Source organism: Plectrocnemia conspersa, unplaced genomic scaffold (genome assembly GCF_051122295.1).
Source record: "Plectrocnemia conspersa isolate PC_06_02 unplaced genomic scaffold, ASM5112229v1 ptg000006l, whole genome shotgun sequence".
Taxonomy (NCBI): domain Eukaryota; kingdom Metazoa; phylum Arthropoda; class Insecta; order Trichoptera; family Polycentropodidae; genus Plectrocnemia; species Plectrocnemia conspersa.
Genome location: NW_028277170.1, coordinates 3,739,057 through 3,756,669, shown reverse-complemented (window position 1 = coordinate 3,756,669; position 17,613 = coordinate 3,739,057). Strand labels below are relative to the sequence as shown.

The window sequence follows — 17,613 nt, the reverse complement described above, 5'->3', positions numbered from 1 at the left end:
GAAATATAAGCTTCTTCGAAAAAAAAATATAATCCTTTAATACATAGCTTTCAACGAAAATATATTAATTTCCTACCAATGTTTACAAAATAATTACTTTACAATACATTCTTAGAACAACTAGATTATAAAGATTTGAAATCAGCTCAAAATAAAAATTTGCTTACTTTAATTTATTTTTATTAAACTTAAAAACCATAAAATCTGTGTTATATAGCTAATAGAAAGAGTGATGTAAATATATTTTTGCAGTATTTATTTAAATTTAGTTATAATTACGCATGCCATGTGAATATGTAAATTATCTTAAAATTACAAACACCGACATTTTTAAACTACACTCTTATTAATCCATAAATGTTTAGCTTAAAAAAATATACTGTAGACTTCATCGATTTATTGTACAACACAAAAGTCAATAGAGACAAACTTGATAATACCTTATTAAAACAAATGAATATTAAGCGCAAAATTTAGCTGTAAATAAATTAGAAGTTAAATTTATGTTTAATTATTAAAAAAAGCTGTGTAATATTTTGCTAAAAAAATTAGTGTAATATAAATATATTTTTGCAGTATTTAGTTAAATTCAGTTTTAATTACGCGTGCCACTTGAATTTGTAATAAAACTTAAAATTATAAATATGTTTTTTAACTACACTGATTAATCTATGAATATTTAGCTTAAAACAAAATTATACTAATGACTTAAAAATATACTAAGAGACTTTAAACATTCAGATTGTAGAGCGCAAAACATACCTATTAATCAGTGAACTAAGTTTAATTTACTTTTAATTAAAAAAATACCATAAGCTCTGTAATATTTTGCTAATGATATATGTTTGTAGTATATAATTATATTTAGTTATAATTACGCATGCAATGTGAATATATGAATTATCTTAAAACAACAAACAATGATATATTTTAACTACACTCATATTAATCCACGAATGTTTAGCTTAAAACAAAAATCACTCAGTCAATAGAGGCATATTTTTAAAACAAGCAATAGAGTACAAAACTAAGCTTTAAATCAGTTAAAATTAACAAAAATACTTACAAATATATTTTTTTATATAAATATATTTTTCAGTATATAATTTAATTAATTTATAATTATGCGTATATATCAATTATATTAAAACTATAAACACCTATTTCATAATTTATCTTTCACTCAAAATTCCAGTCTTAAGTCGCTAGAGGCTAACTTAGAACAACTAGCTTATAAACGCTCTAATCAATGGATTATGTTTATCATGTAAAAAAAGATTTTAATGAGCAATTTTTAAGTAATATATATAAATGAAATTTTACATTTACTTATAAAAGTTCGGTGTTGCATGTTTCATTCTATTACTAAAATATGGATTTTTCGATTTACTTCAATCAGTTTCAACATTCGATTGTGACAGGAATTGAGAGATGTTTGATCATTTTTATGAATATGTTAATAATTCAATAGAATACATTGTATTTGATCAACTGTTGATATATACCACGTAAAAAATCCAAACCCGGATGACATCGAGTACATGTATATTTTTTTTAATAATGCATATTTGATAGGAAAATTTTCAACATTGTATGGCTTATCAATTATTCTATACTTGTTCCATATGTGCATTTACTATTGCTCGCATAAACATTTAAACGCATTTATTTTTCAAAAGCTTTTTACTACAGTTTTTACCGATACGTTTTCAATATTTATTTCCATTAGTGATTGAAGCGCGAATGTGGTTATATGGTTACATTTTTAAAAACCCAAACTCTTCGCACATTTTATGAATGAATGAAATTCTCACTCAGCAAATTATTTTTGCACTGTGTCGAATGAATCTTATCGTTATGATAATATTATTAGAGAAACTACTTTATGCTAAAAAGTAGTTAATCAAACAAAAGTGTGCATTAGTTCATGTTTATCTGGATTACGTAAAGTATGGCGAAAGATATGGGGCGATACAAATATTCTGTAAGCAAAAAAGGAGGAACAAACTTTCACCATTATTTTTATATTAATATTGATATATTAGAAGATGTGAGCTATTAGAAAAATCAAATCAAGATTGATTTAATTTTCGCAATAAGAAAATGAAAATGATTCAGATATATCGTGGAAGGAACTATTCGATCATTTATATATTATGTATATAGCTATGCATGTACAAGATTTTTTGATTGCCATATGGCACGTATAGTATGAGAGTTTTCAAAATTTCCTCCCTAGTCCGTGTGTCCTTTAACGTGCCGCGGACCAAGAGGATTTTCCGGACGCGGGTTGCATTAACCATGCAACTGGATAATTGAAACGCGCTCGGCCGTTAACAATCTGGCGGGTGAGTTGCCCTCGTCATGCAAAAGCTTTTTCCATTTACATACATATGTATATGTATATGTATGTATATAAACGGTGCACACGTGTACGCCACATAAAAAATACATATAAAACATTTTTTTTTAAATGGATCGAATGCTTTGTCAATGACTATGAGAAACGATACAATGCTCTTACATAAGTACTACTTATACTTATTAAAATATTGAACTAATAAAATTCTTAAAGTTTCATTTTATATAATACTAATAAAGATCTGAGATGTTATACTTGTTTTTATATCATTAAGAAATGTATATGTTAATTTCTGTACGATTTTAGCATTTGAGTGCTACATTTCGCAGACACGCGTTAGATGTAAGTGCTACAGTAATTTTAATACTACATTTTTATTTTATTATTTGTAAATTATAATCATTTCAAGCATATTTTTGCGATAATAACTTTAATAGCAAATGAAATCAAAGATTGTGAAAATATAAATACAATAACAATTTAAGCGTATTAATTTTGCGTTGTTTCAATAACTAATTCCTAATGTTTGTTAAAATTTTGCTATGCCGCAAAAGTCTAATGTTTTATGTATAAATAGTATTTAAACTTAAAATTTGTAGATATATATAATAAAAATGAATATTAGAAAATCGAAACGTTTGTATATGTTTTGTAGGAAGCGGCGCTTCCACAGCTTCTATGGACGCGCCGTCAATGGTAGATAATATGTATGTATTGTACATACGATATGGATATATAAGGGGTTGAAAACGTGACATTAACGACCGCCAACGATGTCGTTATGCCGCAAACTGTTAACGGGGCGGTTTCGTTAAGCGGCCGCACCTGGCCGCTGGCGCTCGTTACACAGCTCGCACCAATAAAATATGGTGGTCGCTCGGATGTACCGAAACCCGTCATACTGGCTGCGAGGCAATAATTGAACCAGCGTTGAAATCGAAATAGGTTATTTTTTATATATGATCACTGTAGCTCGGTCGACCGTGTCCGCTTTTAACAAAATGTCAATATCGGATTTCAAAAGTACACGGATGACAAAATGGAGACAGTGGTTTTTTGTTGTTTGTTTTTTTTTTACTTTGCTACGTTCTTCGCGCAGCACCCATGAGGATTTTGTTTCACGTCACTTTGAATAAAACGCAAAGATTCCCAGGTGAAATAGGAGAAAGGTTCAATTCTATTTATTAATGTCACTCCTTCGGTCGCGACTGTCGTCGGGGTTATGCTTTTTTGTACATACTGTAAAATTTATGTGTTTTATATACAAGGCACAGATAATATTAAGAATCAATTCAATAAAAGTACGGTTTCAGATATTCGCATAAAAAAAATATTAATAATAATTACATAAAAACAAGGTTTGAGACTGACTCTAAGCTCATCAAGGTTTATTAAATATGATTATATAATATATTACAATCAACAGCACAATAATATTATATGTATTATTGGGCTGTTATAATACTTTTATTTTTAAAAATAAAATAAAAAATCATGGTCAGTTGCATTTTAATAAATCAAATATATATTAATAGACAATTATATATTGTTTGAGTACAACGTTATATTTTTGGAAAAATGTATGCTTTAAAATAATTCATTGGGTTATACAATATTTAAAAAAAAAAATTTTTTTGCTCTTATTTTATATAGTATATTACTATAGTTTTTTCTGTTGTAAAAGTCGCATTTTCATGATAATAAAAGAGTATAAAAAGCAGTGATACTTAATGTATTATATATGCAACTTTTTATGTTATGTTTCAATAGCTGCTTTTATTTGTTTTATTCTCATTTATATCATTGTTGTGAATTATTATTAACTATTAATTCTAGGTTATATTTCTTAAAAAAATTTTTTACATATGTTATTATTTATTTGGTTTTGATAGTTTGTTGGTTTATTTAATGTTACCAATAATACGTAATGTATTTGTAACTTTTTAAAGCAATGTTTCGAGTTTTACATAATATTTTCAGTATGAGAATAGCTAAAATTGATGTATTATTTATTGCGTTTTAATATATTTTTTAATAATATATTATTATTCTAATTTTTAATTTAATAATAATATAAAGCAAATTTTTTAATTTTACGTAATATTTTTTTTATTGAAATAGCTACAAAAAAAATATTTAAATATGTGTGTCCATAGTTATATTTTAATTTGTATGATTGTAAAAAACTTACTGTTTCTAATAATGCAATAGATTGATTGTAACAATATGTTAAAGCTATATTTCGAATTCTATGTAATAGCTACAATTTTTTTTGTATACGATTTGCGTTTATGCTATATTTTATTTTTATGATTCCAAAAGATTCATCTTTACAATTATACCTAATGCATGTGTAACTGTATAAATGTAATTAACAGATCCGTAAAGAAGTTTTTGTCAACTTTTTCTTTAGCCTAATAATCTAGAATATAGACTAAAACAATAATTTTAAAAAACTGAAACTTATGTAGAACTAGATAATAAGTATTGAAAAAATCTATTATAACCAAAAAATTATTGGCAAATAAATACCGCGGTAAACTTCAATTTTTTATGTAAAGTTATTAATCGATTATTAAGTAATATTTATAAGTTTTTAAATTGCTACAATTTTTTATGTATATTATTATTTACTGTCTTTTAATATATATTTTTTCATAATAAATTATTATTTTTAAAATTGTATTAGATTTTTTTTAGCAGTAATACGTAACGTATTTTTAACTTAATGAAGCAAATTTTCGAATATTACGTAATATTTGTTAGTATTAAAATAGATGCAAAAAAAATATTTAAAAAATAATGTGTTTCCATAGTTATTTTTTCAAGTTAAATTTTTATGATATAATGTAATAAATTAACTGTCTGTATTTTTTTTATTGTAATATATTGTAATAAATATACGTTTTTAAGCTATGTTTCGAATTCTATGAAATATTTTTTAGTACTGTAATAGCTACAATTTATTTTGTATACGAGTTGTGTTAACGTGATATTTTTATTTTTATTATAATATTCTAGACTAAGATAATAATTTTAAGATTCCTAAAATGTTGTGGATTATGATTCTTAGTATTAAAAAATGTATTACGCCTAAAAATAATAATTTATAAAAAAAAGCTATAAAAATGTTATTAAAACTATATGTTTCCATAATTTTTTTTTGTGATTGTAATTGAATAACATTTTAAAGCTATGTTACAAATTCTATGAAATATTTTTAGTATTATATTGTGTTTGTTATGTTATATTATTATTTTTATAATTTCAAAAGATTAATATTAACAATTATACCTAATGCATTTGTAACTTTATAAAGCTAATTAATAGATCCGCAAAGAAAATTTTTGGTAACTTTTTCTCTATATCAAGTAGCCTAATAATCTAGGCTAAGATTTTTATAAACTAAAAATGTTGTAGATTAAGGTATTTAGTTATCAAAAAAAAAAAAAAAATATATATATATATATACAATTTTTTTGCATATGTTATTTTTTTGTATTGCTAGTTGTTTTTTTTTATGTTTTATGTTTATTTTTATGATTCCAAAAGATTAATCGTAGCAACTATACGTATTGCAATAATTCTGAATAATAATTTTCAATAATATAGTCAGAAAAAAATATTTATTGTGCTTCTACTGCAATTATTTTTGTTATATTTTAATTTTTATATTTGTAATAGATTATAATTACCAATATTGTGTAATGCGTTTGTACTTTTTAAATCTGATTTTTGCAATTTAGATTTTTATAGTGTTTTTGTTATGTTTTTATTTTTTGATTGTAATATATTAGTTTTGAGTTTCACTTAGTATTTTTTTAATAATAATCTATCTACAAAAAAATATTTAAAATGTGTTTCTATATTTTTTTTTATTTAATATATTTTTATTTATATGATTGTCTTAGATTATTTTTAAACAATAATTCGTAATGCTTTTAAAGTTCTACATAATAATTTTTGGTATATAAATAGTTACAAAAAATATTTATGTATGTATAATATTATTTATGATGTGTTTTTAAAGTAATTACTTCAATTTTTATAAATATTATATATTACAATAAACAGTGATATATGTTAATTTTTTAATTTTTTTACATAAGATTGATTATATAATAGTTTTAAAAATTGCTTTAGCTTTTTTTACCTAACAATTTTGTGACTAAAATTATTTATAGTGTATTGCTCTATATAGGCTTATTGCTAAGTAATATTTTTTTATTTTAATTAATAATAATTAAAATATTCATTATATGTGTGGGTGTGTCTCGAGATGCGTTCAGAGTGAGTTAACGGCTTATTTAAAGTGACACAAACGAGACCGGTGTTCGTTCAATCGTTAAAAATGAGAGAAAGGTAGAACAGTGGAAGAAGGAAGATGGCGGCACAATCATGGCCGCTGCTTGCGATTATCAAAGGCTTTTCGGGTCGTTATTTCACTGTCATAACCCTGTAAGGCCCAACTCGTTGAATCGTAAGCAGTCACTGCTTATATAATACGACACTGAAACTTAAATAGGAACTAAGCGGCATTTTATATTTGATAAATTCGGGTTTTATATGTTAGCGCTAATAATCTACCTCTAAACTTTGTTATAAATAAATTAATATTACTGTCAAATAATCACAAAAATGGTTTAATTTATTATTTTACGTTAAATAATACATAATACCACAGGAATAAATTACAGAAGTGAAAGGTAGAAACTGTATTTTTTTACACCTTAAATTAAAAATTCATACATTTGTAAATCTTTCGTTATTGAATATATAAATGTTATTAAAATAATGACATTTAAAATGTGGTTTAATTAAATTGATCGAAATGAATTAATAGTAAAATCTTACAAATTTTACTAGCATATTTTTTAAAATGATAAGAGCTAAGTACCATTGTTATGTAAAATTAAGCATCTTAAAAACCAAAAATTTAATGTATCTCTAAGTATGTTTATTTCTTTATTTACCCCCATTTATAATCTATAAAATGTTGCTCAGTATATTTCTAACAAGCTATGCATGGAATTTTTCAGATTTAACTTATATTATTTATTATTCAATAAAACATGTCAATCAAAAATTATTATCATATTCTACACATGACCTATGTGTAGTATTTAATTTATTCAATTAATTGCTTGTGTGCTTTGAACCATATCTATCATCCGCGTCGAACATTGTCGATAATACTTTTTTATATATATGCAATAACACTTAAAAGCAAACATAATAATTGTTTGATAAGCGTCAATTATGTTTATAATAAATTTAAAGATATTTTTGTATCATATTTTGTAAATACTTTAAGTTTATAAAAAGATAAAACGAACACTAAACAAACTAATTTGATATAATTTGTAGCGTTTGAAATATGTCAAATAATTTTAAATCTAAGTTAGATTATTATAAGCCCTATCATCTTCAAGCAAAATAAAATATTAAATAAGACATTTTGTGAGGCATTGTGTAAGAAGATATGAACATTATGTGTAAATTGGCGCACTTTACAATTCTTTACACATGCAAATTTCTTGTCTATTCGTCTAAATACTATAAATTCGAAAATTAAGTTGTTATTTTTTTTGTACGCTTTAGAATAAATTGCTATTTTTAAATGTAATATGTAAGAATTTTGCAGGCTAATCATTAAACTATTGAATGTTATTTATATTGTCAAGTATGCGTAACATTATTATAACCATAAAACAAAAGTTTAACCCTTAGTAATTACACGAGCGACCATTATATTTAAAAACTAACCAAACCAATTTTTAAACAGTACTTTTTCATACAATAAATCGCACAGTTAAATAATTAAACTATATTTAAAAAGACTTAATATATTTATAAAACAAAAAGTTAAGGGTCCGGTATTCGTACGCTTGCTAGCTGCGGTGCCACGCGATAGTGAAGAACGGACAGCTAGTTTTCAATAAATTTCATTAAATGTATTAGACTGACTTGATCAATAAAAATCGATTTAATAATCTACACTAAGAGTAAGTTTTTAATTTGATAGAACAGGTATATTCAATATATACAGTATGTGTCATAAAAATATTCCATGTACACTCATTGCAAGTTTTGGACAATGGCCATGATGTCTTCCGGTAGTCGTGTGGCACTCGAATCGCACTCAACACTTGCATTGTCCTAATGATGTTTACAGACTGTCGATTCCCAATGGGTAGCAATGATGAGATTCATTCTAAGCACGTTCTCGAAAAACCACCAAAAATGGTTGTTAAACGCGGGTGTTTGGTGTGCGCCACGATGTGGTTACTAAGCATTTTAGTGACGTGCGGATGTGACTTCCAGTTCCAGGGATATTGTATGCCAATCTGATGATCGAATCTACAGATTCATAAAATCAAAGAAGCATTTAAGAGCCATGGTTGTATTAAGAGGAGAGGATTTATCGAAAATATCGACGGGTTGGAAAAAACAGTTAATGATAGTCCAGAGTGTCTTTTAAATACAATATTAACCCGAATCAATTATTTGAGATTTTTAGTATTCAAAGTATTTATGTATTTTTTAATAACAAAATAAATACTAGTAAGATTATTGCAATACACATACGTTTTTTTATTCTAAAAATTAGTAAGACACTATTAAAACTAAAAAAGCTTTAAAATTTTAGGTAGAATGTATTATAAACTTACCCAAAATGTGGAGATAGATCGTATCTAACGAAGAAAAAAATATTGTAGATATTTGCAATGTGAAAAATACAAATTAGTTGATTAAAACATAATATTTTAAAAAAGATAGTTGTATTATTTTTATATTTTCTATTTTATTATCAAAATCATTTTAATATAGATTAAGCCGCTTTTAAACTAAATTAAAATAAGAATTAAAATGCTTTCTTAAATAAAATATACCGGTTACGTACCATTTGAAAATTAAATGTACAAAAAAGTAGTTCAAAATAATTAAAAGCTATCTATAATTCTGATTCAGAAAATCTATATTTTCTTTATGAACATATTACAATGTTTAATTTTAGTTATAAATAATTAAAATATGTTTAATTTATAAAATTGCATTTTTACTAATAAATAAAATTTAATAATAATACAAGAGCTTTTATTGTAATATATTTACAAAATATTATCGCATATGAAATTTTTTAATTATAAGCATGACATATCTCAATGGCATAAAAATAAATATATTTATCTAGTGTAATAAAATCATATGTAATTTTAACAATATAAAAAAGTCGTGGGTTGCGGACGAAAATGTTAGGAAAACACTCACATGACGTAATATATTTTTTCTGCAATTAATTCCAATCGAGGCATGTTGTATATGAAAAAATCAATAACACAACTTCCTTAACATTACCGAAGCCTAAGCATCTCGATTATTATTTACGTATGCAATGCTTGTTTTACGAATGTCCGCGGGACCTTAATTTGGTCCCTCGATCATAATCAGTCAAACAGGTGCACGTTTGTTCGACGTCCAACGCTATATTTGCGAAAGGAAACGAAAACAGGTGAATGACATCCGTCGATAAATAATAGCCTATGCTATACATATTATAAATTAAAATATAAATTGACACCTTTTGAAAAGTATGTAGCATTCTAAAGATTGTATATACAAAATTATTTAGACGAATATAACAACACACTAAAACGAGAAGTTGAAAGTAAAGTGAAAAAATTAAAATTTCATTATAAAGACCACGTAGTCATCTCATCTAAAATGACAATGTCTAGTTGAAGAATGACCTTAATCTCTCTGGTATTCGAAACGTATAGGAGTAAAGTAGATTAAAAAAAAACTCACACTAATATCATCATACTGTTGACATATTGAGACAAGTCGTCCTGTTATGGCCTGACGCTTGTGCTATCAACTGTGTACTACAATTATAAATTACGCACATATATCGTTTGCGGTACAATGTACTACAATATTAAAATATAAGATACGTTAAAATGCTACTTTTACTAATATGTATTTTAAAATCATTGGTACTATTGTCTGTAATATGTATGTAATTTATCATCTGTATTGGACGCATAATTTGTTATACAGCTAAGTATTAAACATTTACAAAGAATTTGCAGGCTTCATAATAGCTCTGTTGTTTCCACCTGTTAAACATATGCCTTTACCCACTAGCTTAATAGAAACTAGTAGTTTCAAAATCCTGTAGACAAAGTGCTCCACCTCTACAGGAGGATCATAAATGACACATAATAAATGGGCGGTAAAGCACATTTACCACCAGTGTAAATTTGTCAAAATTAAGTAACTCTATGCATTTATCAAATAGTGCATTTAACAATTTTTTAGGGAATTAGAAAAAAATTGATATGGAACAATTTCAATATTGAAAAAATATACGTTTATTTCAGTGACACCTCATATTTTAAAAACCATTTAATGTAAAAATTCCCTTCGTTTGAAAAAATACATTAGCATGTACTAGTCACCTTTCAATAAACACAATTCTAAACCATTACACCTTTTTATTTTCCGGGCTACTTTAAAGCATATGTCAGTAAAATAAAATATTAAGCCTTGTTAAATTTAAATAGCACGTTATAATAAATTGTACGTACATACATATGACACATTCGCATTAATTGCATAAATTATCCTACATATAGAGATCAATGGCTATTGATACCGGCGCCTGTGTCCGTATATCGAATCAAGAAAAACGAGTTATGAAACTAATATGCGTGTTATTCATATATTTTTATATGTAAAATAAACCGAACGCGTTACCTTAAAAGTTGACGCGGTTAAATGTGACAAGTATCACTTATACAGGTTGAATGCGATTACTTACTTATTTATAGTATCGTAATCAATTTAAAATGTATATAGTTTATTAAAAATTAATAATAAATAAAATACGAGAAAAATATTAAGCTTTATTTGAACACATTTAACAGCGAGGCGATAACCTTTTAATTGCTGTGTATTAAGATTGTTGACAAAATAAACAATATTAATGTATTTATAAGCAAATGTTATCTAAGTTCGTGTGTAACACTACAAATATCATATATGAACATAATTTATTTGTTTTTTTATTATTATTTATGGTTCATTCTATACATGTAAAATTGTAACGACTAGATTTAAAATATTTAATTTTTGTAATATTTTTTTTGTATGTAAACTGTATTTGAAAACTGCATTAAATAATACTCTAATGTAGTCAATGATGAAGATAAATTTTAACATTTTACGGCCCGGTGTGGAGTAACACAAGTTACTAGTCATTCTAAATAAAGCTATACAATACATAAAAAAAATGCATTAAACATAAAAATTGTAAAACTGTCATTTTCATACTAAGTTATTTTATTAAAATATTTTGCGAAACCAGATTAATTAGCCCATTAATCTAGTACATCGGTGATTACAATGAAAACAACCTTATATTTAAATACAAGCACAAAATGTCAAAGCACATTGATTTTAAGGCTAAAAACAACATATTAATGATTTGAGATTTTTTGTGAAATGTACGCAAATTATCTATAGATATTTTTACTATTATTTCGCTTGAATTAAAAAAGGTTTTTTTCATTAATTATAACAACCAACGTTTTATTTTATTTTTTATTTTTAACTAAATTTTAGCTTATAACCAGGCCTGCAGTATTAACCCTTTGGACGCGTTAATCAAAAATAAATATAAAATTATTTTTTTGTTTATTGCAAATTTTACTTTGATACTGTGTTTAAATGTTCTAATTTTTTAATTTTATTTATTTAAAATGATATTTTATGTTTATTCACAAAAAAAAGTTTTTTCTTACAAACATTTTTTTTTACTGATTTTTGCGTAAAGAGATAAAAAATCAATTCGGCGACTTTATTCGATTTCCGCGTCCATAGTGTTAAATTATTTCATCTTTAATATATTTTTTACAGAACACACATACATACTTTGAAATACGACAATCATACCTGGGTATAATATATATAATGTCGCCGATGACCAAGCCGTGATTATATGCGGGCGTGATCAGGGAGCTCAAGAAGAAGTATAGATAATATCGACGATGCGTTTACACACCTGACTTGTTTGGTCTTATCAAATTTCGCGTCACGTAGTCAACGTATGCAGGTAGGTACTCATTTACCTGCTGCCCATTCATGTAATTTTTGCCAACGATCATTGCGACCGACGTGACACGTCCCTGACACATAGACGACGGTAACTCCTATTAACTAATCAATTGACCTTTGTATTACTAAAATATGGCGTTTGGATATTATATATAATAAGATGAAGTACTACGTTATGAATTTTTAAGTAAACTGGATGCAGAAAATAATTGTAGATAAACTAAAATGTATATAATGTTGAAAACTTTACAAGAGTAAATTGCAAAACAATATTAAAAAACAGATTTTTCGTGTCACTGAAGAACTATTTTTAAGAATAGGGCTTAAATGTATTACAATCTAATTTATATTTATTTTTTGGACTGCAAAATAGCCAGGAAATTTACAAAAAAATAGGAATGCTTTTCTACTTAATTTACACAAAATTTTTGGTTACGAATGATATAGTCAAAAAAATATATTTTTTTATTAAATGTAGGTGATGTCGTAAATTAGTTGTTATATTTAAATATAACATTTACTTTATTGTTACTAATATTTAATATTTGTATATATTGTAATATTGTAATATTATAAAATATAAGATAAGTATTATATTTTATTTTTCTCAAAAAACATTGTAATATTTATTTTTCTACCAATTAAAAATGTAAAATTACTATACATATTTATAGTCTCAATAAACGTTTAATATAGAGCTCCAACCTTTTAAAAAAAGTATACAACACAAAGAGGTGTACAACCATTTGAATCTTCTGGATTGTATCAAACGAAAAAAAAATTCAAGGTTCGCATATACAATTAATTATTTATTTTTGACAACAGTATAACCCATATTAATATACCAATTGGTGAATTAAAACTTTACTTTTCACACAAAAAACAATAAATTTAAAAAAAACCTGCGTCTAAATATCTTATATAATATAAGCCCTAATCTAAACAAAATTTAATATTGAAAATAAATACTACTTATATTCAAAAAAGCACCATGATTGATAAATTGATATATTTTTAAATTAGCAAACACCTAATTGTATTTTTTTATAGTATAATTATTTCGCTTGGTTATTGTTTTACATTATGTCACATATCTCTCGAACATGTCCGTTTGCCTTCAGTTTATCGAAGAAACAATGCAATAAAACCGAGGTGTTAAATTTTTAACCGCCGACATATTTTCGGACTGGCTACACGACGACCTGATATGAATTCACACGACTTCATGGTAATAACGGTAGGATCAGGGTTATGGATCAGGATCAGTCACGATTGAAACCTTTAACACGTACTTCGATGCGACAATATACAATAAAAACATATTCATAATTTATACGCGTGTCGACATATCAGTCTTATAATATGAATAAAGCTACTAAAAATCGTAGAACGTATTTATAATAAAATTTCCTTTACAAAAATAAGCAATTTTTAAGATCATAGTTAACAAAAACAGTAACTACCTAATATTTTAGTATTTTTACACTAAAAATGAAATTTAAAAAAATTCTACGCCATTAATTTAATGTATCTCTATTTTTTATAATTTATTTGTCGTTAAAGACCATTAGCTTCAGAGAACTTGACTCATTAACCAACCCTTTGAACACTTCTAAAAGTAAAACATACGCCACAGCTTGTTAACATTGTCATAGAGCGTTTCGGAATTTAACCATAGTCATTTGCGCCGTCATCAATCATATTTTCGACTCGCATCTGTTTTTAGCGTGTCTTTCTTGTATCGCGTTTTTTTATTTTTTTGGAAATGTTTATCAAAAAATATCAAAACACACTACCGAACTTCCCCATTGATCCATTGTTTCGCCTGTCACAGCCACTGCTAATGGCCGTCGTGTGCAAAGTTTATCGAATTCGCGTCACAATCTCGTCCGGCATTCGTTTAGGCATTTTGTCATTGTGGCAGTTATTTAATATGTCGATCGTCATCGATTCACGTGTTCAAATATCGAGACGCGATGTTTGCCAATGACTTAGCCAATGCAGTGTGCATTCCTATTGCACATGGCGTATTAATATAAAAACGTGCAAGTAAAACTTGCTTATCATGGATAAAAGGCACTGAGAGTAGGCCTTTACGTAAATTAATCAAATCGGTTATTAATAACACTCGCTAAGTCACTCCGCCATTTGAAAATTGCTATTTTTGTCGTATCGGCATCGAAGGAAGATCGGCCTTCAAATTAACAATACAAAGACAAAGTTTATGCTAATTTATAAAAATAGTCTATAAAAAAAATAATATTTCATGTGTAATCAAAATATTAATAAAGGTATAAAAGAACAGCTCAATATACCTACACAAAAAATTCAAGAGTGAGACTGATTATTTGTATATTTTTGCATTCGAAATATTAACGACAAATTATATCTTATGCTAGATTTTTAACATATGGTAGTTAAAAGAAGCTTGATTTTTAATTTAGAAAAATTAAAGCGGCATATTTTTTTTTAGATATAAACAATTTTATTTTACTTCCACAAAAAATGGTATAAGAATTGCAAAAAAAGCTATATAGTATTTGTTTAAGATTAACTTTTTTTGCTATTTTAGTGTTGTATTTAATATATAAATGACGTTTTGTTAGTTTGTACAGTATTTTTCCAAAGACTAAATTATTGTTTTTATGATTATTTTTATTCCATGCGTAGTTAAATTAACATAAAAAAAAAAAAATTAGTGATTCTTTAAAAAAAACGCGTAAACACAGTATTTTGATAATAAAAATGTTTACCATTTTTTTGTTGAAATTTTTTTTTTCTGGTTTGTAAAGCTTTTTTTGTCAATTGTCAATTTGTTGTTAATTTATGCTTTGCTTAAATTACCCTAATTTATGTTCAAATTGTATTCAGCAAAAATATGTATTTTTTTACTATATATAAAAATACTAAAACATTACTTTTTATTAGATATTTAAATTTATGTACTTTTTTAAAGTGAAATTTAATGTTTAAAAAATAAAATTTGCCAAATTAACTATTTTTTTGGTAAAATTAAATATATATTTATTTGTAGAAAATAAAAATTTACTATTAAAATTGGCAGAAAAATTAATTATTTCTGAAATTATTTTTTCTTAGCGCATATATTTATTTTCTTTAGTCGATATTTATTGCGTTGTTAAAATTAGCTTAATTATTGAAAATTAATGTTAAATTGTATTTTAACATAAATTTTAATTACATACATCTAACATCATGTTAAACATTTAAAAATGTAATTAAAAAATATTTTTAATTTATAATAAATAATACACATTTTAAGGCCATTGATTTAAATAATGTAGTTTTTAAGAATAATATATAGGGATCAAAAATTAAAAATTGCATAATAAACTCTTTTTGTTGTTGACATTTAGTATTAAGATTATAATTTTTTTGTGTTGTGCTGTTTTTATTTAATAATTATAATTATATTTTGTTGTTTTGTGTATTTTTTTACTCGATTTGTTGCTTTTTTGTAACGTGATAAAATTAGAGAAATGTAAAAATTACGCAAACTTAAAAAAATGACAAAGGTCTTAGGTTAAAATTTTGCAAGACTAATTAAAAAAAACTTTTTTTTATTTAATACAATATTTATAATAAATAATACACATTCAAATATATATTTTTTTATTTAAATTTAAGGTAAAAATTGCATAAAATAATCTATTTTCTTAAAATCTTTTAAAATAAATTACATTACACGTTACATGTTTTTAATTAAAACAATTTTATAATATCATTTAAAAACAAATATTCACTTAATTATAAATATAGAAATTTAATTTTAGTAATAAAATCGTAAAAAAATTTATAAAAAAAAATATATTTTGGTGTTGTTTTTATTATATATTAGTTGTTAATGAGTATTGTTTTTTAATAGTTGATTTGTTGTTTATTTGAAGCGTTAAATTTAATCTAAAATTAAAAAAACTTTTGCTAAAATTATAATATGTCCAAAAAAACACAAAACTATTTTTTTCTTAACATGAGAAATTACATCCTCATAACATATTTATGATCAAGACTATTAATAATATAAAATATCGAATAATATAAAAAAAAAACATTTACACAATACATGTTTATAATCAATGAAAATATTTTATATCATTCAAATTTGAAAGAAGTGAAATTTTAGTATATTATAAAATAATTTAAGTTTAGGAAAATTTAGATTATATTTTGTAATAAAAAAAATGTCAAGATTTGAACGTTTTGAAAAAAAATTTTTTTTTGCTTATAATGAAAAAAAAAGTTATTATGTTTTTAAAATTAAACTATATTTAATGACATACAAACACATTTAATATCTACTAACAAAAATGATAGTTTTTTTAAATATTTTTTCAATAAAAATGACAAAAAAAAATCTTTTAGTGTTATTTATTGTTTTTCTGTGTTTATTTTTTCTCTCATGTTATGTGTTGATAAAATTTGCATAATTTAAGTAAATTAAATATTTAATATAAATATAATTTTTTTTCGAACATTGATTTTTCTACATAAATGTGTAAGAGTAAACAATCGACTCTAACAAATAAAAAGTCACGCGAAAAAACAAATTACAGCGGTATGTCTAATTGTTGAATCGTAATCAAAACCAGAATCAATTTTCTATATATCACATATTAGTAAAAATAATAAAAACTACTACTACAATCAAAATAATTAGTTAAAATCTTAAGCAATACTTTTATAATGTCAATTTAAAAAAAAAATATAATATGGAGTGCAAAATTCAGAATAAATTTATGTATTAATTTTTTTTTCATATTCTCCCAAAAATATTTGAAATTTTTTTTTTGCTAAAACAAATTAAAAATAAAAGATTAAATTGAAATTAAGATAATATAATCGATTAATGTAAGTTTTGTGATAAAAATTTTCATTACAAATTTTAATAAGATTTTAAATTGTGATACCAATAATATAAATATAAAATCATTGAAGTTGCACCCCGAAATCTTATTATATTATATTTAGAATACGACAGATTAAATTTGAAAAATAAAAATTGTACTTTGTTTTAAATTTCTCAGTAAAATATATAATACAAGTACGTATGCGATATAAAACACAGAGAGCGGCACTTAAATATCCCTTAAAAGTCTGTAAATTTTGTCATA

General features: G+C 24.7%; 1 protein-coding gene across 3 annotated transcripts in view; it reads right to left on the bottom strand.

Moving 5' to 3' along the window:
• mirr (iroquois-class homeodomain protein mirror) overlaps positions 1-17,613 on the bottom strand; it is a 77,041-nt gene that overhangs the window by 13,311 nt on the left and 46,117 nt on the right. For 2 of the 3 annotated variants that reach the window (XM_088188203.1, XM_088188205.1), the window contains one exon: positions 9,034-9,057. The exons of the other annotated variant lie outside the window; for it this stretch is intronic. In XM_088188203.1, the coding sequence (XP_088044329.1) occupies positions 9,034-9,057 (24 nt within the window). The remainder of the gene's footprint in view (positions 1-9,033; positions 9,058-17,613) is intronic. 3 annotated transcript variants of the gene reach the window in all.